The 26408-nt window shown below is 47.2% G+C and overlaps 1 protein-coding gene across 1 annotated transcript in view; it reads right to left on the reverse strand.

Moving 5' to 3' along the window:
• The window catches only part of LOC140493855 (SH3 and multiple ankyrin repeat domains protein 2-like), a 1358365-nt gene that overhangs the window by 927505 nt on the left and 404452 nt on the right, over positions 1–26408 (reverse strand). The window contains exon 11 of the mRNA XM_072592836.1: positions 592–658. Coding sequence (XP_072448937.1) covers positions 592–658 — 67 coding nt within the window. The remainder of the gene's footprint in view (positions 1–591; positions 659–26408) is intronic.

Genomic DNA, 26408 nt, shown 5'->3' on the forward strand with positions numbered 1-26408 from the left:
CAGGAGAAGGAGTCGCCCATTTAGTTCAGAGATGAGGAGGAATTTCTTCTCTCAGAGGGGAGTGAATCTGTGGAATCCTTTACCCCAGAGGGCTGTCAAGGCTGGGTCATTATGTACATTCAAAGGCTGAGATAAACAGATTTTTAATCAAGGGGAAAAAGCAGGAAAGCGGCGTTGAGGATTTTCCGATCAGCCATGACCTCATTGAATGGGGGAGCCGTCTCAACAAGCCAAATGGTCTACTTCTGCTCCGACACCTTACGGTCTACTTTTGATGACACTGCTCAGTTGTGGGATCTTTTACATTTGGGTTAACCTGGGTATTACTTCACCCTAGCAAATCCTTCCACCCCCCACCACAATGTTGAGCATGTTCTGGGCACAATTTCTGGATTACAGCCCACTGCAGGTCCAAGGAAGTCCATCCTTACTCCATCTGGAACTCTAAGCTGCAACTTTGTCCAGGAGCTAATCCACAGAGGTAATGGACAATCCCTTGTTTTAAAATAAATTGTCACTCTCAAGTTACAAATGAAAGATACAAGTGTCTGCATCATGACTGGCTTGTGCCTAATTTGATGCTTGACTCACCAACATCTGTTTCTTTGTGGTTCTTGATAAATTCAGCCAATTCAAAGTTGCCCGCTATTATAGCCACCTGTGAAAACAGAGTTGTATAAAAATCCTAAACGACAGACCAACAGGCAGTATGAAGCTGGTTAAGCACTTCTTTCACACCTACAGCAGAGGGGTGATTAAACATTTTATTCGACAGCTTGAGAAAGCATAACTTAGGATAAACTAGCATTTTTAATCAAACTTTAATTTTTTTTGTATTTAAACCATAGATTGAAACAAGTCATTGTACTGCATATTCTGGATCAGTGGTGCTGGAAGAGCACAGCAGTTCAGGCAGCATCCAAGGAGCATGCACTGTACTGCATAGCAGATGCATTATAATCACAATCAAAAGAAAGACTGCAGGTTTTTAACTTAACTCATTTTTGGTATTAATAATTCTTTTCGTAACAAAAACGAACAGGTATTAAAACTAACACAGTGCTTCTGTTAACCAATGTTGCCAACCAATACACTAAATATTGCTTCAATGTAAAGGACTACTCCCTTACTATTTGTAATAACATTGCTCAGCAATTCTCCAACCTGATCAGATAAACTACACCCTTCATCATTCACTGAGTGACACCAATTCATTTTGCATAATTGAGATAAGCTGAAACAGATGCTGAACATGAATCACTGCTTGTCTGGCAGCATCTGTAAGGAGAGAAAAGGGCTGACGTTTCGAATCTAACTGACTTTGACAAAGGGTCAGTTAGACTCGAAACGTCAACTCTTTTCCCTCCTTACAGATGCTGCCAGACCTGCTGAGACTTTTCAGCGTTTTCTCTTTTGGTTTCAGATTCCAGCATCTGCAGTAATTTACTTTTATGAATCACTGCTTGATGGGACTGCTGTTACCAGAAAAATCATCTGGTGAAGGAAATGGTGAATCTGCTGAAGACAGCAATGGACAATGTTGGGCATGCAGCAAAGGGTAAAAGCTTTAACTGCTTTACTTTCAGTGTCAAGTCTTGGCTGAATGGTAATAATTTTACTTAGCAGTCATAAATTTGAGAGTTCAAGTCCCGCTGCAGAAATACAGAGACCAAAACTTTATGGATAACATCCCAGTGCAGTATGTTCAGATTAAAAAGTTTTATAAATGACCTGAAGATGGATGTAGAAGGATGGATTAGTAAATTTGTGAATGACACTAAGGTAGGCAGAGTTGTGGATAGTGCCGAAGGATGTTGTGGGTTACAGAGGGACACAGATAAGATGCAGAGCTGGGCTGAGAAGCAGCAAATGGAAATTAATGCGGAAAAGTGTGAGGTAGTTCACTTCAAAAGAAGTAACAGGAATGCAGAGTACTGGACTAATGGTAAACATCTTGGCAGTGTAGATGAACAGAGAGATCTCGGTGTCCAGGCACATAAATCTCTGAAACTTGCTACACAGGTTGATAAGGTTGAGAAGAAGGCATACGGTGTGTTGGCATTTATTGGTAGGGAGATTGAGTTTTGGAGACACGAGGTCATGCTTCAGCTGTACAAGACACTGGTAAGACCACACCTGGAGTATTGTGTACAGTTCTTGTTGTCACTTTATAGGAAGGAAGTGGAAGCTTTGGAAAGGGTTCAGAGGAGATTTACCAGGATGTTGCCTGGTATGGAAGGAGGGTTGTACGAGGAAAGGCTGAGGCAACTGAGGCTGTTTTCATTGGAGAGAAGAAGGTTGAGAGGTGACTTAATCGAGACATACAAGATAATCAGAGGGTTAGGTCGGGTGGATAGTGAGACCCTTTTTCCACAGATGGTGATGGCTAGCACGAGAGGACATAGCTTTAAATTGAGGGGTAATAGATTTAGGACAGATGTCAGGGGTAGTTTCTTTACTCAGAGAGTAGTAGGGGAGTGGAACGGCCTGCCTGTAACAGTAGTAAACTCGCCGACATTAAGGGGATTTAAATGGGCATTGGACATACATATGGATAAAGAAACGGTGTAAGTTAGATGGGCATCAGATTAATTTCACAGGTCAGTACAACATCAAGGGCTGAAGGGCCTGTACTGCACTATAATGTTCCATATTCTATGTTAAAAATTAAATTGACACCTGCCCTCTCAGGTTAATGTGAAAACATTCACAGCTCTGGTTGAAGAGAAAAAGAGGATATCTCCCCATATTGGTCACTATTGATCCCTTAATCAGAACCTATTGGGATTGTTGTTTGGGGGCATGTTGTGCACATTGGCTGCTGTATTTCATGTACAAATATGGGTATTACATTTCAACATCACTCCATTAGTTATAAAGTACTCTGGTACATCCTAAGGTCACAAAAGGTGCTGTGTATATAAAAGTATTTTCTTCAACATGGAGAATTGTAACTCAGTCACTCTTGTCAGTAATGTTGTCAAAACTTTCTATCTGCTGCTCTTGAAATGTCACATCATACTCATTTAAAATGTCAAATAGATATCAGCTACACACGTTTTAATAACTCATGGGATTACTGGTGGGCCATCATTTATTGCCCTTCTGTAGTTGCCCTTGACAATGTGGTGGAGGCTGCTTTGAAGGAGATTGTTGGAAATAAGCCAGAAGAAGACTGGAAATGATCGTGGGTGTATGTGGCAATGTGGAGAGGAAGTTTATTGTCTGGGGAGACGGTGAATGACCATGTGGTGATGGTGGAGCTGATGAACATAGAGACAGTGAATGAGTATGGACACGGGTCAAGTTACATACAGGAAATTAGATAATTTCAGCAGATGGTAATTTTAAGCAAGGAATACATAGATTTCCAAAAAAGGAAAATTTCCCCAGGTGAGGGGAGTACAGGAAATTTCCAGGAAAGGGGAGCTGAATCTCAGCAGAAGCAGGTGAATTTCCTTGGGAGGATGAATTTCTGTACTAGACATTAATTCCCACAGTAGTGGAAACTAGAGAGGTTCATTTCCCATTTCACATGTGAGCCATGATCAGTGCCAATCATACACATTTTCAAGTATTTACATTTAAAATGACTGAAGTCTGTAAATCATATAATTTGACATCACATTAAAAGCTCCACAAATCTCTCGGATTTCCATGTCACTATGATCAGTGTTTTTAACCTTGTTCTGTCATGCTACTCAATTATTGACTACAATCAGAGGAGGTGACGGCAGAATGTGCTATCACTGATACAATGTTGCTGACAGCTTGAATATTGCAAGACTACCTCCTGCTCCTCCAGCAATGACTGCACCCATTAGTTTCTGAATAACATGCAGATTATAGGAGTCTTAGCATTTTGATTACTGTAGCTCCCATCCCTGAATAGATAACTTTAATCCTTGGGATTATCTGCAAACATTGATAAATTCCAGCAGCCGTGTCTTAAAGCAGCCAGGGACCATGTCCAAACGCTGACACACAATGTGGATCTTGTGCAAATATCAACATCCTGACAAATATTGGCACTACATGAATCTCCTGTGAATACTGTCACACACCCAAAGACAAATGCAAATACTTATACAATTCGAGGAATCCCTGTAGATATTCAATCAAAGGAGACAGCCAAAGGATATCCAGGAATTTAAGATTAATCTCCAAGACACTGCCAGCCTAAATCTTGGTTGAGATGTTCTGGAGACATAGCCTAATGAGTATTTTAACAACCCCACCTCAGTAACTACCTACCCCACACCTGTCTCTTGCATCCAGGTTCTGCCCCACCTCACCACACATCATTCCCAGGACAATTCGCCACTCAGTGGCTATCCCAGCATTCACCAATATCCTGCATACCTATGCCATGTTGAAAAGCCCACTCTGCTCCGTGACAAGCACAGTCAGCATAAAGCTGTCCTGCTCTATTCCTGATATCTTCCTGAGACGTGGAAGACAGGGGAATATTGATACCCCATGGAGCTCCTGTCGGACAGGGTGGTGCAGAGATGGGACTTCCTTTTCCTCAGGACCAGGAGAGAAGACCATGATATGAGACCATGCCAGTCTGGTCTGTGGTTCTCACTCAGGTGAGTGCAGTCTCAGCGTCTGAAAGGATACCCAATCCTGTAGGTAAACGGTCGATGACCTTTTCCTCTTCATCAGAGTTAAGTGTCACCATTTAATCTCTAATACCTCACCCTCACTCTATCCCTGCTCGTGCACCTACCTCCCTCACTCACCCTCACCCATTCCACCCTCCCCCTCCCCCCGATGTCACTAATCCTGTGTGCCCACTGAGCTGCCCATTCATTCTCTCGGGACACCTCCTCACCCATGCTAACTGTAACAGCTGTGCCACCCACTTTAATCTCCCGTAATGTCCAACTCTCTCTCATTCCAGGAGGAAAACAGCCTATAGAATGGCCAAAAGAGTCAGGGTGGATGCCCTCCTCACCCCTTGTGTTGAGCGGATCCTGACTCTGACAACCCGTGAGCAGGACTGGGATTGGTATCAGAGGCTGCTCTTGGACGATGGTTCTCCCTCTTTACTGAACTGAGACCTGAGGACAACATGATGAACTTCCTGACTGTAAGTCTGTGCTCAATGGCACAGCAAGACATTAGTATGTGAGCATGGTATCTGTGACTGAGGGCGAAAAGCTCAAAATGCCCAGGCAGGGGCGTTGTGAGCAACCAGGTCAGCTCAGAGTGAGTGAGTGCTCTGACAGGGAGGGGAGAGCCTGGATGGGGGGGTGGTGGAGGTGGGGGAAGGAGTTGCATTGCTGGTCAGGGATGATAGCACAGCTGTGCTAAAGGAGGACACTATGATGGGCTTGAGCAGTGAGGCATTTTGGGTGGAGCTGAGACATAAGAATAGTGCAGTTACATTGTTGGGGCTGTATTACAGGCCTCCCAACAGTGAGCAGGAGGTAGAAGAACAAATAGATAAACAGATTATGGAAAGATGTGGAGGCAACATTGACTGGGATACATTTAAAAATTGTGACCACAATTCTGTAAGTTTTAGAATACTCGGAGACAAAGATAAGAATGGTCCTAAGATAAGGTAATCCCACCATTCCAGGAATTGACCTCATGAACCTACGCTGCACTCCCTCAATAGCCAGAATGTCTTTCCTCAAATTTGGAGACCAGAACTGCACACAGTACTCCAGGTGTGGTCTCACCAGGGTCCTGTACAGCTACAGAAGAACCTCTTTGCTTCTATACTCAATCCCTCTTGTTATAAAGGCCAGCATGCTATTAGCTTTCTACACTACCTGCTGTACCTGCATGCTTACCTTCATTGACTGGTATACAAGAACACCCAGATCTCTCTGTACTGCCCCTTTACCTAAATTGATTCCATTTAGGTAGTAATCTGCCTTCCTGTTCTTGCCACCAAAGTGGATAACCATACATTTATCCACATTAAACTGCATCTGCCATGCATCTGACCACTCACCTAACTTGTCCAGTTCACCCTGTAATCTCCTAATATCCTCATCACATTTCACCCTGCCACCCATCTTAGTATCATCAGCAAATCTGCTAATGTTATTGCTGATACCATCTTCTATATCATTAACATATATTGTAAAAAGCTGCGGTCCCAGCACTGATCCCTGCGGTACCCCACTGGTCACTGCCTGCCATTCCGAAATGGAGCCGTTTATCACTACTCTTTGTTTCCTGTCAGCCAACCAACTTTCAATCCAAGTTAGTACTTTGCCCCAATACCATGCGCCCTAATTTTGCTCACTAACCTCCTATGTGGGACTTTATCAAAAGCTTTCTGAAAGTCCAGGTTCCCGACATCTACTGGATCTCCCTCGTCCATCTTCAGAGTTACATCCTCAAAAAGTTCCAGAAGATTAGTCAAGCATGATTTCCCCTTCATAAATCCATGCTGACTCTGACCTATCCTGTTACTACTATCCAGATGAGTCGTAATTTCATCCTTTATAATAGACTCCAGCATCTTTCCCACCACTGAGGTCAGACTAACTGGTCTATAGTTTCCTGCTTTCTCTCTCCCACCTTTCTTAAAAAGTGGTACAACAATAGGGTAGTGGTAATGGGAGATTGTAATTCTCCCAAAATTGACTGGGATACACTTAGTGTCAGAGGTCTGGATGGGGTAGAATTTGTAAGAAGTGTCCAGGAGAGTTTTCTAGAGCAGTATGTCAATAGTCTGATGAGGGAAGGGGCCATATTGGACCTGGTACTGGGAAATGAGCCAGGACTGGTGGTAGAAGTTGCGGTGGGGGATTTTTTTGAGAACAGTGACCACAATTCTGTAAGTTTTAGAATACTCATAGACAAAGATGAGAATGGTCCTAAGTACTAAACTGGGCTAAGGCCAATTATATCAAAATTAGGCAGGAACTGGGAAATGTGGATTGGACACAGCTATTTGAAGGGAAGTTCACATTTGAGATGTGGGAGGCTTTCAAAGATAGGTTAAAGATAGTGCAGGATAGGCATGTCCCGTTGAAGACAAGGGATAGGAAAGGCAAGATTCATGAACCATGGATGCCAGGAGAACTTGTGCCAAGAGGAAAAGGGAGCGGGCAACTAAGAACAGAATGGGCCCTGGAGGAATATCAGAAAAGTCTGACCAATCTTAAATGAGGAATCAAGCAGGCTAAAAGGGGTCATGAAATAACTTTAGCGAGCAGAATTAAGGAGAATCCCAAAGCCTTTTATTCATACATAGGAAGCAAGCAGGTAACTAGAGAAAGGGTTGGTCCACTAAAGGATAAGGAAGGAAGGTTATGTGTCGAACCTGAGAAAATGGTGAGATTCTCAATGATCACTGAGGAGAGGGACATGATAAATGTTGAAATTAAAGGTAGAAATTTGTTTACTCTGGATCACATTGACATAAGGAGAGAAGATGTGTTGGGTAGGCTAAAGGATGTTAACATGGACAATTCCCCAGGACCGGATGGGATCTATCCCAGGTTGCTGAGGGAGGCAAGAGAGGAAATAGCTGGAGCCCTGATAGATATCTTTGTAGTATCCTTAAACACAGGTGAGGTGCTGGAGGACTGAGCGTTGCTCATGTTGTCCCCCCTGTGCAGAAGGATAGAAGAGATATTCTGGGTAACTACAGACCAGTGGGCCTGACGTCAGTGGTGGGAAAGTTGCTGGAGAAGGTACTGAGGGATAAAATCTATTTATATTTGGAAAGGAATGGGCTTATCACTGAGAAGTAACATGGTTTTGTGGTGGGGAGATTGTGCCTTACCAACTTAATAGAAAGTGTTTCTAGCGTGATAAAAATTATGGATACAGCAAAAGTTTGGGAATAGTTTAGAAACTAGTAAAGAATGCAAAAAAAATCACAGTCGAGCCAACAGATCTGAGAGAAAACAAATAAAATGTGTTGAAGGAAAAAATGAACAAACAGAAAGAACAATTTCTTATGTATATGCATATGTATAATTTTAACATAAGTAAAATGGTCCTAAGGCATGTCACAGCTTTCTAAGATGGAAAATTGCATCGAACAATAGAGGGAGATCTGAGTCAGAAGACAAGTGGCTAGGTTTTAAGGCGTGTTTGGAGAGTTGAAAGCAATGCAGAGAGGTGCACAGAGGGTAACCCAGAAGGAAGAGGGCAGAAGAATGGGACTGAAAAACATGTGACAGAGCAGACTTGATGGGCCAAATGGCCTCATTCTGCTCTTTTATCTTTTGGAGGAGATTACAAAGTTCGGAAATGGAAGCTCTGGAAAGATTCAAAAACTAAGATGAGAATTTTAGAATCAAGACATTATTTGGGCTGCAGTCAATGTAGGTCACCACAGGGGAACAGGACCCAATGGGGGAGGGGGGAATAGTATAGTCAGGGGCACAGACACTGTCCTCTGTGGTCAGGATCGAGAATCCCGAAGGCTGGGATATTGTGGGAATCAGAGACCTGGCTGCAAGGGGATAAAAGCTGGGAAGTAAATATCCAAGGATTTGTGTCCAATTGAAAGCCCAACGATGGGCAGAGGGGGTGGGGTTGCCTTGTTACTAACAAATGAAATGTAATGAACAGTAAGAAGTGATATACAGTCAGAAGGCATAGAATCTGTCTGGGTAGAGTTGAGGAACCACAAAGGAAAACCACAAACCCCTGATGGGAATTGTACACAGGCCTCTGAGCAGTGGTCAGGATGTGGGGAAGAAAATAAACCAGGAGCGAGACAAGGCATGTAAGAAAGGCAATATTACAATAATCGTGGGGGCATCTTCAATATACAGGTGGACTGGGAAAATCAGGTTGGTATGAGATCCCAAGGAAAAGAATTTGTGGAATGTCTCTGTTTTATTGGAGAGGTTTGTGGTAGAGCCCAGCAGGGAACAGGCAATTCAGGATTTGGTGATGTGTGAGATAGACTTGTTTAGGGAGCTTAAGGTGAAGGAACCCTGAGGAATTCACCCTTCAGTTTGAGAGGGAGAAGCTGGAATCAGTAGTAAAGGTATTACAATTAAGTAAAGGTAACTACAAAGAGATGATGGAGAAGCTGGTCAGAGTTGATTGTAAGGGCACTGTGGAGCTGTAATGGCAGGGGTTTCTGGGAATAATTTGGGAGGCACGACAGAAATTCATCCCAAGGAAGAAGAAACATACTAAGGGAAGATGAGGCAACCATGGCTGACAGGGGACGTCAGGAACAACAAAAAGGCAAAAGAGGAAACATACAATGTATGAGGATTTGTGGGAAGCTAGAAGATTGAACAGCCTTTAAAAACCAGCAGAGGGTAACAAAGGAAGCAATAAAGAGGGAGGAGCAGTGAGAACGAGGGCTGGGGGCGCTGCTCGGAAAGTACATTTCACTCTTAAAAGGACTTAGCTCAAGGGTCAGCGGCCTCCATTTTCAGCAGCAGCGGGAGTGGGGAGAGTGAGGAGCTGAGGGGAGTGGGGAGGGTGAGGAGCTGAGGGGAGTGGGGAGGGTGAGGAGCTGAGGGGAGTGGGGAGAGTGAGGCACTGAGGGGGAAAGGGGAGAGTGAGAAACTGAGTGGGAGTGGGGAGAGTGAGGAAATGAATGGGAGAGGGGAGAGTGAGGAGCTGAGTGGGAATGGGGGGAGTGAGAAACTGAGGGGAGTGGGGAGAGTGAGGCACTAAGGGGGAGTGGGGAGAGTGAGGTGCTGAGGGGGAATGGGGGGAGTGAGAAACTGAGGGGAGTGGGGAGAGTGAGGCACTAAGGGGGAGTGGGGAGAGTGAGGTGCTGAGGGGGAATGGGGGGAGTGAGAAACTGAGGGGAGTGGGGAGAGTGAGGCACTAAGGGGGAGTGGGGAGAGTGAGGTGCTGAGGGGGAATGGGGGGAGTGAGGAGCTGAGTGGGAGTGGGGGGAGTGAGGAGCTGGGTGTGAGTGGGGGGAGTGAGGAGGGGATGGGAGTGGGGGGAGTGAGGAGGGGATCGGAGTGGGGGGAGTGAGGAGCTGGGTGTGAGTGGGGGGAGTGAGGAGGGGATGGGAGTGGGGGGAGTGAGGAGGGGATCGGAGTGGGGGGAGTGAGGAGCTGGGTGTGAGTGGGGGGAGTGAGGAGGGGATGGGAGTGGGGGGAGTGAGGAGGGGATGGGAGTGGGGAGAGTGAGGAGCTGGGTGGGAGTGGGGGGAGTGAGGAGGGGATGGGAGTGGTGGGAGTGAGGAACTGGGTGGGAGTGGGGGGAGTGTGGAGGGGATGGGAGTGGGGGGAGTGAGGAGGGGATGGGAGTGGGGGGAGTGAGGAGCGGGATGGGAGTGGGGGGAGTGAGGAGGGGATGGGAGTGGGGGGAGTGAGGAGGGGATGGGAGTGGGGGGAGTGAGGAGGGGATGGGAGTGGGGGGAGTGAGGAGCGGGATGGGAGTGGGGGGAGTGAGGAGGGGATGGGAGTGAGGAACTGGGTGGGAGTGGGGGGAGTGAGGAGGGGATGGGAGTGGTGGGAGTGAGGAGGGGATGGGAGTGGGGGGAGTGAGGAGGGGATGGGAGTGGGGGGAGTGAGGAGCGGGATGGGAGTGGGGGGAGTGAGGAGGGGATGGGAGTGGTGGGAGTGAGGAACTGGGTGGGAGTGGGGGGAGTGAGGAGCTGGGTGGGAGTGGGGGGAGTGAGGAGGGGATGGGAGTGGGGGGAGTGAGGAGGGGATGGGAGTGGGGGGAGTGAGGAGGGGATGGGAGTGGGGGGTGTGAGGAGGGGGATGGGAGTGGGGGGAGTGAGGAGCGGGATGGGAGTGGGGGGAGTGTGGAGGGGATGGGAGTGGGGAGAGTGAGGAGGGGATGGGAGTGGGGGGAGTGAGGAGCTGGGTGGGAGTGGGGGGAGTGAGGAGCTGGGTGGGAGTGGGGGGAGTGAGGAGGGGATGGGAGTGGGGGGTGTGAGGAGCGGGATGGGAGTGGGGGGTGTGAGGAGGGGGATGGGAGTGGGGGGAGTGAGGAGCGGGATGGGAGTGGGGGGAGTGAGGAGGGGATGGGAGTGGGGGGATTGAGGAGGGGATGGGAGTGGGGGGTGTGAGGAGGGGATGGGAGTGGGGGGTGTGAGGAGGGGGATGGGAGTGGGGGGAGTGAGGAGCGGGATGGGAGTGGGGGGAGTGAGGAGGGGATGGGAGTGGGGGGATTGAGGAGGGGATGGGAGTGGGGGGTGTGAGGAGGGGGATGGGAGTGGGGGGAGTGAGGAGCGGGATGGGAGTGGGGGGAGTGAGGAGGGGATGGGAGTGGGGGGATTGAGGAGGGGATGGGAGTGGGGGGTGTGAGGAGGGGATGGGAGTGGGGGGAGTGAGGAGCGGATGGGAGTGGGGGGAGTGAGGAGGGGATGGGAGTGGGGGGAGTGAGGAGCTGGGTGGGAGTGGGGGGAGTGAGGAGCTGGGTGGGAGTGGGGGGAGTGAGGAGGGGATGGGAGTGGGGGGTGTGAGGAGGGGATGGGAGTGGGGGGAGTGAGGAGCTGGGTGGGAGTGGGGGGAGTGAGGAGGAGATGGGAGTGGGGGGAGTGTGGAGCTGGGTGGGAGTGGGGGGTGTGAGGAGCTGGGTGGGAGTGGGGGGAGTGAGGAGCTGGGTGGGAGTGGGGGGAGTGAGGAGGGGATGGGAGTGGGGGGAGTGAGGAGCGGATGGGAGTGGGGGGAGTGAGGAGGGGATGGGAGTGGGGGGAGTGAGGAGCTGGGTGGGAGTGGGGGGAGTGAGGAGCTGGGTGGGAGTGGGGGGAGTGAGGAGGGGATGGGAGTGGGGGGTGTGAGGAGGGGATGGGAGTGGGGGGAGTGAGGAGCTGGGTGGGAGTGGGGGGAGTGAGGAGGAGATGGGAGTGGGGGGAGTGTGGAGCTGGGTGGGAGTGGGGGGTGTGAGGAGCTGGGTGGGAGTGGGGGGAGTGAGGAGCTGGGTGGGAGTGGGGGGTGTGAGGAGCTGGGTGGAAGCGGTTGAATTACGTTCTGAGAAAATGAGTGAACCGATACATTTGAGCAGCGCCTGTAGTGTCTCCCACCCACTCTCCTGCTCGAACCAAACCAAAGGATTCCATAGTTTGTTGATAAGGTAAAGCTTTTGTTTTGCTTTTTTTAAATCATTTGATTGGTAAAAACTTGTCTTTTCTTTCCTTTTTTCATTTATCTAAATTGGATTAGATTACATACACATGGAAACAGGCCATTTGGCACAAGTCCACTCCAACAAGTTAAAACTAAATTATGTTTCAGATTAAAAATGGCAGGAGATCTCAGACCGGTGTTATGTTCCTCTTGCTCAATGTGGGAGCTCAGGGACGTGGCTGGTGTCCCACACTCCTTCACTTGCAGGAAGTGTGTCCAGCTGCAGCTCTTGTTTGACCGTATGACGGCTCTGGAGCTGTGGACGGATTCACTGTGGAGCATCTGCGATGCTGAGGAGGTCGTGGATAGCACCTTTAGCAAACTGGTCACACCACAGGTTAGGATTGCTGAGGGAGAAAGGGAATGAGTGACCAAACGACAGAAAGAGCAGGAAGGCAGTGCAGGTGTACCCTGCGGTCATCTCCCTCCAAAACAGGTATATCCTTTTGGATACTGTTGGGGGAGATGGCTCACCAGGAGAGAGCAGCAGTAGATGGCACTGTGGTGGGCTCTGCCGTACAGAAGGGCAGGAAAAGGAATGCAAGGGCTATAGTCACAGGGGATTCAGTTGTAAGGGGAGTAGATAGGTGGTTCTGTGGTCAAAAACAAGACTCCAGAATGGTATGTTGCCTCCCAGGTGCAAGGGTCAGAGATGTCTCAGATCGACTGCAGAATGGGAGGGTAAACAGCCAGTTGTCGTGGTGTATATAGGCACCAATGATATCAGTAATAAACAGGATGTGGCCCCTCAAGCAGAATTTAGGGAGTTAGGAGCCAAGTTAAAAAGTAGGACCTTAGAGGTAACAATGTTGGGGCTGTACTACAGGCCTCCCAACAGTTAGCAGGAGATAGAGGTACAAATATGGAAACAGATTATGGAAAGGTGTAGGAGCAACAGGGTGGTAGTGATAGGAGATTTTAATTTTCCCAACATTGATTGGGATTCACTCAGTGTTCGAGGTATAGATGGAGCAGAATTTGTAAGGAGCATCCAGGATGGTTTTCTCGAGCAGTCTGTAAATAGTCCAACTCAGGAAGGGGCCATACTGGACCTGGTGTTGGGGAATGAGCCCGGCCCCAGGTGGGTGAAGTTTCAGTGGGGGATTACTTTGGGAATAGTGATCACAATTCCATTAGTTTTAGAATACTCATGGACAAAGATGAGAGTGTCCTAAAGGAAGAGCTAAACTGGGGGAAGGCCAACTATACCACAATTGGGCAGGAGCTGGGGAATGTGGATCGGGAGAAGCTGTTTGAGGGAAATCCAGAATCGGTATGTGGGAGGCTTTTAAAGAGAGTTTGGTTCGGGTTCAGGACAGATATGTTCCTGTGAAAATGAGGAATAAAAATGGCAAGATTAGGGAACCTTGGATGACAGGTGAAATTGTGAGACTGGATAAGAGGAAAAAAGATGCATACATTTTGGAATGGCAGGCGGTGACCAGTGGGGTACCGCAGGGATCAGTACTGGGACCGCAGCTTTTTACAATATATGTTAATGATATAGAAGATGGTATTAGTAATAACATTAGCAAATTTGCTGTTGATACTAACCTGGGTGGCAGGGTGAAGTGTGAGGAGGATGTTAGGAGATTACAGGATGACCTGGACAAGTTAAGTGAAGAAGGGCTTATACCCGAAACGTCGATTCTTCTGTTCCTTGGATGCTGCCTGACCTGCTGCGCTTTTCCAGCAACACATTTTCAGCAAGTTAAGTGAGTGGTCAGATTCATGGCAGATGCAGTTTAATGTGGATAAATGTATGGTTATCCACTTTGGTGGCAAGAAGAGGAAGGCAGATTACTACCTCAATGGAGTCAATTTAGGTAAAGGGGCAGTACAGAGGGATTTGGGTATCCTTGTACACCAGTCAATGAAGGCAAGCATGCAGGTACAGCAGGTAGTGAAGAAGGCTAATAGCATGCTGGCCTTCGTAACAAGAGGGATTGAGGATCGAAGCAAAGAGGTTCTTCTGCAGCTATACAGGGCCCTGGTGAGACCACACCTGGAATATTGTGTGCAGTTCTGGTCTCCAAATTTGAGGAAAGACATTCTGGCTATTGAAGGAGTGCAGCATAGGTTCACGAGGTCAATTCCTGGAATAGTGGGATTACCTTACACTGAAAGAGTGGAGCGACTGGGCTTGTATACCCTTGAGTTTAGAAGACTGAGAGGGGATCTGATTGAGACATATAAGATTATTAAAGGATTGGACACTCTGGAGGCAGGAAACATGTTTCTGCTGATGGGTGAGTGCCGAACCAGAGGACACAGCTTAAAAATATGGGGTCGACCATTTAGGACAGAGATGAGGAGAAACTTCTTCACCCAGAGAGTGGTGGCTGTGTGGAATGCTCTGCCCCAGAGGGCAGTGGAGGCCCAGTCTCTGGATTCATTTAAGAAAGAGTTGGATAGAGCTCTCAGGGATAGTGGAATCAAGGGTTATGGAGACAAGGCAGGAACAGGATAATGATTAAGGATGATCAGCCATGATCATATTGAATGGTGGTGCAGGCTCAAAGGGCAGAATGGCCTATTCCTGCACCTATTGTCTATTGTCTACATAGGTTTAGGTGACTGAAAACAGACAAAGCTTTGGAATAATATTGGGAATGTAGGACCAATCTGAAGCGAGGAATTAAGAGGGCTAAAAGGGTTCATGAGATATTTTTAGCAAACAGGGTTAAGGAAAATCCCAAAGCCTTTTATTCATATATAAGGAGCAGGAGGTTTGGCCCACTCAAGGACAAAGGAGGAAAAATATGCGTAGAATCAGAGAAAATGGATGAGATTCTTAACGAGTACTTCGCATCATATTCACCAAGGAGAGGGACATGATTTTGAGGTTAGGGATTGACCTTTGATTACTCTTGGTCAAGTCAACATAAGGAGGGAGGGAGTGTTGGATATTCTCAAAGGCATTAAGGTGGACAGGTAAGGGCTATTTGGCAGTGGCTGCTTGAAGACTCAGTGATGTTTGTTTAACGGTTTAAATTTGTTTTTTTTTTAAAAATGCACGGAGCGGACCCGGAAGCTGGTGTAGCGCAAGCTTACCTGGGTAAGTTTTTTCCTATAAAGGAGCGCAGGAGAAGAACAGGGGTAGTGCCTCCCACCCTCCTCTAACTTAATAATAAGACCCGTTGTGGTAAGCAGGTAAGTGCTGCATTTTGCTTGTTCTATTGTTTAGACCTAGTTTGTTTTGTTTTAAAAGGTTACTTTTAGAGGGATGACAGTGAAGGCAGTGCAATGTTCCTCTTGCAACATGTATGAGGTGAGGGATGCCATGGACGTCCCTGCTGATTACACTTGCAGGAAGTGCACCCATCTCCAGCTCCTCCGAGACCGTGTTAGGGAACTGGAGCTGGAGTTGGATGAACTTAGGATCATTCGGGAGGCAGAGGGGGTCATAGATCGGAGCTTTAGGGAAGTAGTAACTCCAAAGATTGCAGACAGATGGGTGACAGTGAGGGGGACTGGGAGGAAGCAGCCAGTGCAGGGACCCCCTGCGGCTGTTCCCCAGAACAAGTATACCGTTTTGGATACTTGTGGGGGGGGACTTACCAGGGGTAAGTGACGGGGCTCAGGCCTCTGGCACGGAGCCTGTCCCCGTTGCTCAGTAGGAAGGGTGGAGAAGAGCAGAGCAATAGTTATTGGGGATTCGATAGTTCGGGGCACAGATAGGCGGTTCTGTGGGGGCGAGAGAGACTCATGTTTGGTATGTTGCCTCCCAGGTGCAAGGGTATGTGATGTCTCTGATCGTGTTTTCCGGGTCCTTAAGGGGGAGGGGGAGCAGCCCGAAGTCGTGGTCCATATTGGCACCAATGACATAGGTAGGAAGAGGAGTGAGGATGTTAGAGAGGTCTGATGCAGGCTTTCAGAGAGCTAGGTTGGAAGCTCAGAGTTAGAACAAACAGAGTTGTTGTCTCTGGTTTGTTACCTGTGCCACATGATAGAGAGTCGAGGAATAGGGACAGAGAACAGTTAATTGCGTGGCTACAGGGATGGTGCAGGAGGGAGGGATTTCGGTACTTGGATAACTGGGGTTCTTTCTGGGGAAGGTGGGACCTCTATAAACAGGATGGTGTACACCTGAACCTGAGGGGCACCAGTATCCTTGGGGGGAGTTTTGCTCGTGCTCTTGGGGGGGGTTTAAACTAACTCTGCAGGGGCATGGGAACCTAGACTGTAGCTTTAGGGTGCAGGACCTGGAGTGCAGGGAGGTTAGGAACATGGCATCAATCTCGAAGGAGGGTGGCTGGAAACAGGAAGGTGGCTTGGAGTGTGTATACTTCAATGTGAGAAGTATACGAAATAAGGAAGGTGAACTTTCAGTGTGGGTTGGTACCTGGGATTTCGATGTTGTGGCTATTACGGAGATATGGGTCGAACAGGGACAGGATTGGCTGTTGCAGGTTCCAGGGTTTAAATGTTTTAGTAGGGTCAGAGGTGGGGGTAAAAGAGGGGGAGGTGTGGCATTGCTTGTCAAAGATAGTATTACAGCGGTGGAAAGGACGATGGATGAAGACTCGCCATCTGAGGTAGTTTGGGCTGAGGTTAGGAATAGGAAAGGTGAGGTCACCCTGTTAGGAGTTTTCTACAGGCCTCCTAATAGTCCTAGAGACGTAGAAGAAAGGATTGCGAGGATGATTCAGGAGAAGAGTGAAAGTAATAGGGTGGTTGTTATGGGGGACTTTAACTTTCCAGATATTGACTGGGAAAGCTATAGCTCGAGTATGTCAGATGGGTCGGTGTTTGTCCAATGTGTGCAGGAGGGTTTCCTGACACAATATGTAGACAGGACAACAAGAGGTGAGGCCATACTGGATTTGGTTCTAGGTAATGAACCAGGCCAGGTGTTAGAATTGGAGGTAGGTGAGCACTTTGGGGACAGTGACTTTTACTCTAGTGATGGAGAGGGATAAGTGTGCACTGCAGGGCAAGAGTTATAGCTGGGGGCAGGGAAATTATGATGTGGTGAGGCATGACTTAGGATGTGTGGTTTGGAAAAGTAGGCTTCAAGGGAAGGGTGCAATTGATATGTGGAGATTGTTCAAGGAGCAACTATTGAGTGTCCTTGATAAGAATGTACCTATCAGGCAGGGAGGAAAGGGTCGTGTGAGGGAGCCGTGGTTTAATAAGGAGTTGGAATCCCTTGTTAAAGGGAATAGGGCGGCCTATGTAAAGATGAGGCGTGAAGGTTCAATTGGGGTGATTGAGAGTTATAAGTAGCTGGGAAGGATCTGAAGAGAGAGCTAAGAGCAGCAAGGAGGGGACATGAAAAGTCCTTAGTTGGTAGGATTAGGGAAAACCCAAAGGCTTTCTATAGGTATGTCAGGAATAAAAGAATGACTAGGGTAGGAATAGGTCCAGTCAAGGATAGTAGTGGGAAGTTGCGTGTGGAGTACTGGGCTAATGGTCGGATACTTGGTAGTGTGGATGAGCAGAGGGATCTTGGTGTCCATGTACACAGATCTCTGAAAGTTGCCACCCAGGTAAATAGTGCTGTGAAGAAGGCATATGGCGTACTGGCTTTTATTGGTAGAGGAATTGAGTTCCGGAGTCCTGAGGTCATGTTGCAATTGTATAAGACTCTGGTGCGGCCGCATCTGGAGTATTGTGTGCAGTTTTGGTCGCCATACTATAGGAAGGATGTGGAGGCACTGGAACGGGTGCAGAGGAGGTTTACCAGGATGTTGCCTGGTATGGTAGGAAGATCGTATGAGGAAAGGCTGAGGCACTTGGGGCTGTTCTCATTGGAGAAAAGAAGGTTTAGGGGTGACTTGATAGAGGTGTACAAGATGATTAGGGGTTTAGATAGGGTTGACCATGAGAACCTTTTTCCATGTATGGAGTCATCTATTACGAGGGGGCATAGCTTTAAATTAAGGGGTGGTAGGTATAGGACAGATGTTAGGGGTAGATTCTTTACTCAGCGAGTCGTGAGTTCATGGAATGCCCTGCCAGTAGCAGTGGTGGACTCTCCCTCTTTATGGGCATTTAAACGGGCATTGGATAGGCATATGGAGGATAGTGGGCTAGTGTAGGTTTGGTGGGCTTGGATCGGCGCAACATCGAGGGCCAAAGGGCCTGTACTGCGCTGTATTGTTCTATGTTCTATATTCTATGTTCTAAGTCCCCAGGTCCAGATGGGATCTATCCCAGATTACTGAGGGAAGTAAGAAAGGAAATAGCTGGGGCTTTAACAGATATCTTTGCAGCATCCTTGAACATGGGGGACGCCCCAGAGGACTGGAAATTTTGTAATGTTGTCCCCTTGTTTATGAAGGGTAGCAGGGATAACCCAGGTAATTATAGACAGGTGAGCCTGAGACAGTGGTAGGGAAGCTACTGGAGAAGATACTGAGGGATAGGATCTATTCCCATTTGGAAGAAAATGGGCTTACTTGTGATAGACAACATGTTTTTGTGCAGGGAAGGTCATTTCTTACAAACTGAATAGAATTGTTTGAGGAAGTGACCAAGTTGATTGATGAGGAAAGGGATGTAGATGTCAGATACATGGACTTTAGTGAGGTGTTTGATAAGGTTCCCCATGGTAGGCTGATGGAGAAAGTAAAGTCGCATGGGGTCCAGGGTACACTAGCTGGATGGTTAGAGAACTGATGGGGGAACAGGAGACAGAAAGTGTAAGGGAGTTTCTCAAATGGAGAACTGTGACCAGTGGCGTCCCACTGGGATCTGTGCTGGGACCACTGTTGTTTGCGATATACAGAAATGATCTGGAGGAAGGTGTAGGTTGCCTCATTATCAGGTTTGCAGATGACATGAAGATTGGTGGAGGAGCAGATAGTGAAGGGGACTGTCAGAGAATACAGCCAAATATCAATAGATTGGAGAGTTTGGCAGAGAAATGGCAGATGGAGTTCAATCCGGACGAATGTGAGGTGATGCATTTTTGAAGATCCAATTCAAGAGTGAACTACACAGTAAATTAAAATGTCCTGGAGAAAATTGATGTACAGAGAGATCTGGGCGTTCAGGTCCAAAAGGTTCCCTGAAGGTGGCAACACAGGTCAATAGAGTGATCAAGAAGACATACGCATGCTTTCCTTCATTGGACAGGGTATTGAGTACAAGGATTGGCAGGTCATGTATAAGACTTTGGTTTGGCCACATTTGGAATACTGCGTAAAGTTCTGGTCATCACAAAACCAAAAGGATGTGGATGCTTTGGGGAGGGGGCAGAAGAGGTTCACCAGGATGTTGCCTGGTATGGAGGGGGTTAGCTATGAGGAGAGGATGTGTAGATCAGGATTATTTTCATTGAAAGAAGGCGGGAGGGGAAAAGTTATAAGGGAGATACACATGGAAAATTCTTTACACAGAGGATGGTGGGTGCCTGGAACGCGTTGCTAGCGGAGGAGGTAGGGGCAGGAACGATAACGTCCTTTAAGATGTATCTAGACAGACACATGAATGGGCAGGGAGCAGAGAAGTACAGACCCTTAGAAAATAGGCGGCAGGTTTAGATAGAGGATCTGGATCAGCGCAGGTTTGGAGGGGCCGAAGGGCCTGTTCCTGTGATGTAAGGGTCTTTGTTCTTTGTTCTTTGTTCTTTGAAATGAAATATGAGAAAACACCAGCTCGCAATATCAGAGAAGGTTGAAAGATTTTGTTCAGATTTTGAAAAGGTAAGAGGGAGGTAAGAGTGGACACTGGGCCATTGGAAAATGAGGCTGGAGAAGTAGTAATGGGGAACAAATAAATAGGTACTTTGCATCAGTCTTCATAGTGGAAGACACTAGAACCATACCAGAATTTAAAAGACTCTGAGATCAGAGATAGGTATCGTGGCCATCACTAAGGACCAAGTGCTGGGGAAGCTGAAAGATCTGAAGGTAGATAGATCACTCAGATCAGAGGACTACACCCCAGAGTTCAGAAGGAGACAGCTCAGGAGATTGTAGAGGCATTGGCAGTGATTTTTTCAGGAATCACTGGAGTCAGGGAGAGTCCCAGAGGACTAGAAAATGGCTCATCGAACACCCCTATTTAATAAGTCGGGCGGCAGTAGACAGGAAACTAAGGCCAGTTAACCTGACCTCAGTTGTTGATAAGATTTTATAGTCCATTATTAAGAATGAAATTGCAGAGTACTTGGGTTCATGGTAAAACAGTGCTGCATCAGCATGGCTTCATCAAGGGAAGGTCATGTCTGAAAAATCTGTTGGAAATCTTTGAGAAGGTAATGAGCAAGTTAGATAAATAAGAGCCAGTGGATGTGATCTATTTAGATTTCCAAAAGGCCTTTGACAAGGTACAACAGAGGAGGCCGCTAAACAAGTGCCCATAGTGTCAGGGACAAGGTACGGGCATAGACAGAGGATTAAGGCAGAGAGTGGGGTAAAGGGGTCTTTTTCAGGATGGCAGTTGGTGACCAGTGGAGTTCTACAGGGGTCAGTGTTGGGCCCACAACCATTCACATTATACATTAATAATCTGGACGAAGGAACTGAGAGCATTCTTGTTAAATTTGCAGACGAATCAAAGGTAGGTGGAGGGGCAGGGAATGTTGAGGAGACAGGGAGAATGCAGAAGGACTGGGACAGGTTGAGAGAGTGGGCAAAGAAATGGCAGATGGAATACAATGTGGGAAAGTATGAGGTTATGCAATTTGGTCGAAAGAATAGAGGTGCAGTATATTTTCTAAATGAGGAAAAGCCTTGGAAATCTGAAGCACAAAGGAGTTGTGGTTCAGGATTCTCTGAAGGCTAACAGGCAGGTTCAGTTGGTAGTCAGGATGGCAAATACAACACTGAGGGCCGAAGGGCCTGTTCTATGTTGTATTGTTCTATGTTGCATTATTCTATGTTCTAACATTTGCATTCATTTCAAGAGGCCCAGACCACGAGAACAGTATTGTACTGCTGAGGCTCTGTCAGGCTCTGATTAGACCACATTTGGAATATTGTGAGCAGTTTTGGGCCCTGTATCTGAGGAAGAATATGCTGACATTGGAGGAGGTCCAGAGGAGGTTTATCGGAATGATCCCAGGGGGTGAAGGCTTGTCATGTGAGGAGTGGTTGAGGGCTCTGTGTCAGTTCTCAACGGAGTTTAGAAGGATGGGGGGTTACCTGATTGAAACTTACAGAACATTGAGAGGCCTGGAAAGAGTGGACATGGTGAAAATATTTCTACTAGTCTGAGAGACTAGGACCCGAGGGCACAGCCTCAGAATAAATAGAACTGAGATAAGGAGGAATTTCTTCATCCAGAGAGCGGTGAATCTGTGGAACTCATTACCACAAAAGGCTGTGGAGGCCAAGTCATTGAGTATATTTAAGACAGAGATATTGATTAGTAAGAGAATCAAGGGTTATGGGGAGAAGGCAGGAGAATGGGGTTGAGAACCATATCAGCCATGATGGAATAATGGAACAGACATGATGGGCCAAATGGCTTCATTCTGCTCTTGGTCTGGAATCACATGTAGGCCAGATCAGGTAAGAATGACAGATGTCCTGATGATCTACTGCAGTTATGTAGTCGTCATTCGACCTTTAATTGAAATTTTCAATGTTTCAACTTTCACCATCTACCTCGGTTGGATTTGAACCCATGTTCCCAGAACATTAGCCTCGAGGTCTAGATTACTAATCAGTGCCTAGACAGTATACCATTGCCTTCCCATTTCTTAAAGCACATACAAACATCTCAACATACAAATCAAGAACAAGAGTAGTCCATTGAACCCCCTGAGTCTGTCCCACATTCTCAACAAGATTATGGCTGGCCTGATTGTAATCTCAAATCTGAAAAGTTTTCACTCTCTTTGAGATAGCGAGGTGAGGAACAGGGAGCAGGCGCAGCTTAATACATGGCTGAGCAGCTGGTGTAGTAGGGAGGGCTTCAGATATGTAGGTAATTGGGATGCCTTCTGGGGAAGGTAGGACCTGTATAAGAAGGACGGGTTGCATCTGAACTGGACCAATGTCCTGGGTGGAAGTTTTGCTCGAGTAGTTCGAGAGGGTTTAAACTAGTATGGCAGGGGGGTGGGAACCTGAGCTGTATACCGGAGGTGAGAGTTGATGCAGATGAGGCAATAGCAAGAGGTAGACCAGCTCGTGGGAAGGATTTTCCTGGGAAGGAACCAAGGGATCAGTTAAAGTGTGATTGCTTTAACGCAAGGAGTATCAGGAATAAAAGAGATGAACTTAGAGCATGGATCAGTACCTGGTGCTATGATGTTGTGGCCATAACAGAGACATGGGTTTCTCAGGGGCAGGAATGGTTGCTGGATGTTCCAGGGTTTAGAGCATTTAAAAAGAATAGGGAGGGGGGAAAAGAGGAGGGGGTGTAGCACTACTATTCAGAGAGGGTATCACAGCTACAGAAGCTTCCATTGTCGAGGAAGATCTGCCTACCGAGTCAGTATGGGTGGAAATTAGGAACAGCAAGGGAGCAGTCACCTCGTTAGGGGTTTACTACAGGCTGCCCAATAGCAGGGAGATGGAAGAAAGCATAGGTCGGCAGATTTTGGAAAAGTGTGGACGTAGTAGGGTTGTTGTAATGGGTGACTTTAACGTTCCTAATATTGATTGGAACGTCCTTCGAGCAGAAGATTTGAATGGAGCTGTTTTTGTAAGGTGTGTTCAGGAGGGTTTTCTAACTCAGTACGTTGACTGGCCGACGAGGGGAGAGGCCATTCGAGACTTAGTGCTTGGCAATAAGCCGGGGCAGGTATCAGATCTTGTGGTGGGAGAGCATTTTGGTGATAGTGACCACAACTGCCTCACATTCTACACAGCTATGGAGAAGGAGAGGATTAGGCAAAATGGGAGGATATTTAATTGGGGAAGAGGAAACTATGATGCGATTAGACATGAGTTAGGAAGCATGGACGGGGAGCAATTGTTCCATGGTAAAGGCACGATAGACATGTGGAGACTGTTCAAGGAAGAGTTTTTGCAAGTGATGAATAAATATGTCCCTCTGAGACAGGCAAGAAGGGGTAAGATAAAGGAACCTTGGATGATGAGAGTGGTGGAGCTTCTCGTCAAAAGGAAAAATTGTAGCTTACATAAGGTGGACGAAGCTAGGGTCAAGCTCAGCTCTACAGGATTACAGGCAGGCAAGGAAGGAGCTCAAAAATGGTCTGAGGAGAGCCAGGAGGGGGCACGAGAAAGGCTTGGCAGAACGGATTAGGGAGAACACAAAGGCATTTTACACTTATGTGAGGAATAAGAGAATGGTCAAAGAAAGAGTAGGGCCAATCAGGGATAGCATAGGGAACGTGTGTGTGGAGTCTGAGGAGGTAGGGGAAGCCCTAAATGAGTTTTTTGCTTCTGTCTTTACGAAAGAAACGAATTTTGTAGTGAATGAAACCTTTGAAGAGCAAGTGTGCATGCTGAAATGGATAGAGATAGAGAAAGCTGATGTGCTGAAAATTTTGTCAAACATTAAGGTTGACAAGTCACCAGGCCCGGACCAGATTTGTCCTCGGCTGCTTTGGGAAATGAGAAATGCAATTGCTTCACCACTTGTGAAGATCTTTGCATCCTCGCTCTCCACTGGAGTTGTACCTGAGGACTGGAGAGAGGTAAATGTAATTCCTCTCTTCAAGAAAGGAAATAGGGAAATCCCCGGCAATTACAGATCAGTAAGTCTCACGTCTGTTGTCTGCAAGGTGTTAGAAAGGATTCTGAGGGATAGGATTTATGACCATCTGGAAGAGCATGGCTTGATTAAATGCAGTCAACACGGCTTTGTGAGGGGCAGGTCATGCCTCACAAACCTTATCGAGTTCTTTGAGGATGTGACTAGAAAAGTTGATGAGGGTCAAGCTGTGAATGTGGTGTATATGGACTTCAGCAAGGCATTTGATAAGGTTCCCCATGGTAGGCTCATTCAGAAGGTCAGGAGGAATGGGATACAGGGGAACGTAGCTGTCTGGATACAGACTTGGCTGGCCAACAGAAGACAGCGAGTGGTAGTAGAAGGAAAATATTCTGCCTGGAAGTCTGTGGTGAGTGGTGTTCCACAGGGCTCTGTCCTTGGACCTCTATTGTTTGTAATTTTTATTAATGACTTGGATGAGGGGATTAAAGGATGGGTCAGCAAGTTTACAGATGACACAAAGGTTGAAGGTGTCGATGACAGTATAGAGGGCTGTTGTAGGCTGCAGTGGGACATTGACAGGATGCAGAGATGGGCTGAGAGGTGGCAGATGGAGTTCAACCTGGATAAATGCAAGGTCGAATTTGAAAGCTGAGTACAGGATTAAGGATAGGATTCTTGGCAGTGTGGAGGAACAGAGGGATCTTGGGGTGCAGGTACATAGATCCCTTAAAATGGCCACCCAAGTGGACAGGGTTGTTAAGAAAGCATATGGTGTTTTGGCTTTCATTAACAAGGGGATTGAGTTTAAGAGTCGTGAGATCTTGTTGCAGTTCCATAAAACTTTGGTTAGACCGCACTTGGAATACTGCGTCCAGTTCTGGTCGCCCTATTATAGGAAAGATGTGGATGCTTTGGAGCGGGTTTAGAGGAGGTTTACCAGGATGCTGCCTGGACTGGAGGGCTTATCTTATAAGGAAAGGTTGACTGAGCTCGGACTTTTTTCATTGGAGAAAAGGAGGAGGAGAGGGGACCTAATTGAGGTATACAAGGTAATGCGAGGCATAGATAGAGTTGATAGCCAGAGACTATTTCCCAGGGCAGAAATGACGAACAAGAGGGGTCATAGTTTTAAGCTGGTTGGAGGAAAGTATAGAGGGGATGTCAGAGGTGGGTTCTTTACACAGAGAGTTGTAAGAGCATGGAATGCGTTGTCAGCAGCAGTTGTGGAAGCAAGGTCATTGGGGACATTTAAGAGACTCCTCGACATACATATGGTCACAGAAACTTGAGGGTGCATACATGAGGATCAGTGGTCGGCACAACATCGTGGGCTAAAGGGCCTGTTCTGTGCTGTACTGTTCTATGTTCTATCTATCTATCTATCTACTTGCTTTTCAAGAACCTGCCAACCTCTGCTTCACAAATACAGTTCTGTTCACCCTGATTCAGGAAAGATATTACCAACATGATACCCAACATGAGCAAAACCAATGTAGTGTACAAAATCCCATGCAAGGACTGCACAAAACACTACATAGGACAAACAGGAAGACAGTTAACGATCCGTATACACGAACACCAACTAGCCACGAAACGATACGACCAGCTATCCTTAGTAGCCACACACACAGACGACAAACAACATGAATTCGACTGGGACAACACTACCATTATAGGGCAAGCCAAACAGAGAACAGCCAGGGAATTCCTAGAGGCATGGCACTCATCCACAGACTCTATCAACAAACACATCGACCTGGACCCAATATACCGGCCACTACAGCGGACAGCTCGAACTGACAACCGGAAGCGGCAGAGACAGGCCACTATAAATGCCGGAGGAAACATCACAGAAGCGCTTCACAGGAGGCTCCCAAGCACTGAGGATGTCACCTAGACAGGGGACGAAACGTTTGCAACACAAATTCCCAGCTCGGCGAACAGAACCACAACAAAGATATTACCAAATTAAAGAGGGTGCAGAAAAGATTTACAAGGATGTTACTGGAGGGTTGGAGTCACAAGGAGATGCTGGATAAACTGGGATGTTTTTCACTGGAGCATTAGAGGTTGCGGGGTGGCATTATCGAGGTTCATAAAATTATGAGGGGCATAGATAATATGAATAGCAAAAGTCTTTTCCATAGGGTTGGGGAGTTCAAAACTCAAGGGCATAAGTTCAAGTGAGTGGAGAAGATTTAAAAGGGTCCTGAGGGGCAACTTCTTCACGCAGAAGGTGGTAGGTGTATGGAATGAACTACCAGACAAAAAGACCCAGGTAATGTTCTTGGTGACCTGGTTTATATCCCACCACGGCAGAAGGTGGCAATTGAATTCAAATCTGGAATGAAGAAACCATTGCAGGTTGCAGGGTAAAATACCCATTTGGAATATCGTGAGCAGGTTTGAGCCGAGTGTCTAGAATTAGAATTAGAATCCCTACAGTGTGGAATAAGGCCCTTTGGCCCAATAAATCCACACCGAACCTTTGAACAGTAACCCACCCGGACCATTCCCCTCCCCTATATTTGCCCCGACTAATGCACCTAACCTATAAATCCCTACGGGCAATTTAGCATGGCCAATTCACCTGACCTGCACATCTTTGGATTGTGGGAGGAAACAGGAGCGCCCGGAGGAAACCCACACAGACACGAGGAAAAAATGCAAACTCCATACAGAGAGTCACCCAAGGCTAGAATCAAACCCAGGTCCCTGGCGCTGTGAGGCAGCAATGCTAACCACTGAGCCACTGTGCCACCCACACTCAGGAAGGATGGG

This window comes from Chiloscyllium punctatum, chromosome 22, assembly GCF_047496795.1.
Source record: "Chiloscyllium punctatum isolate Juve2018m chromosome 22, sChiPun1.3, whole genome shotgun sequence".
Taxonomy (NCBI): Eukaryota; Metazoa; Chordata; class Chondrichthyes; order Orectolobiformes; family Hemiscylliidae; genus Chiloscyllium; species Chiloscyllium punctatum.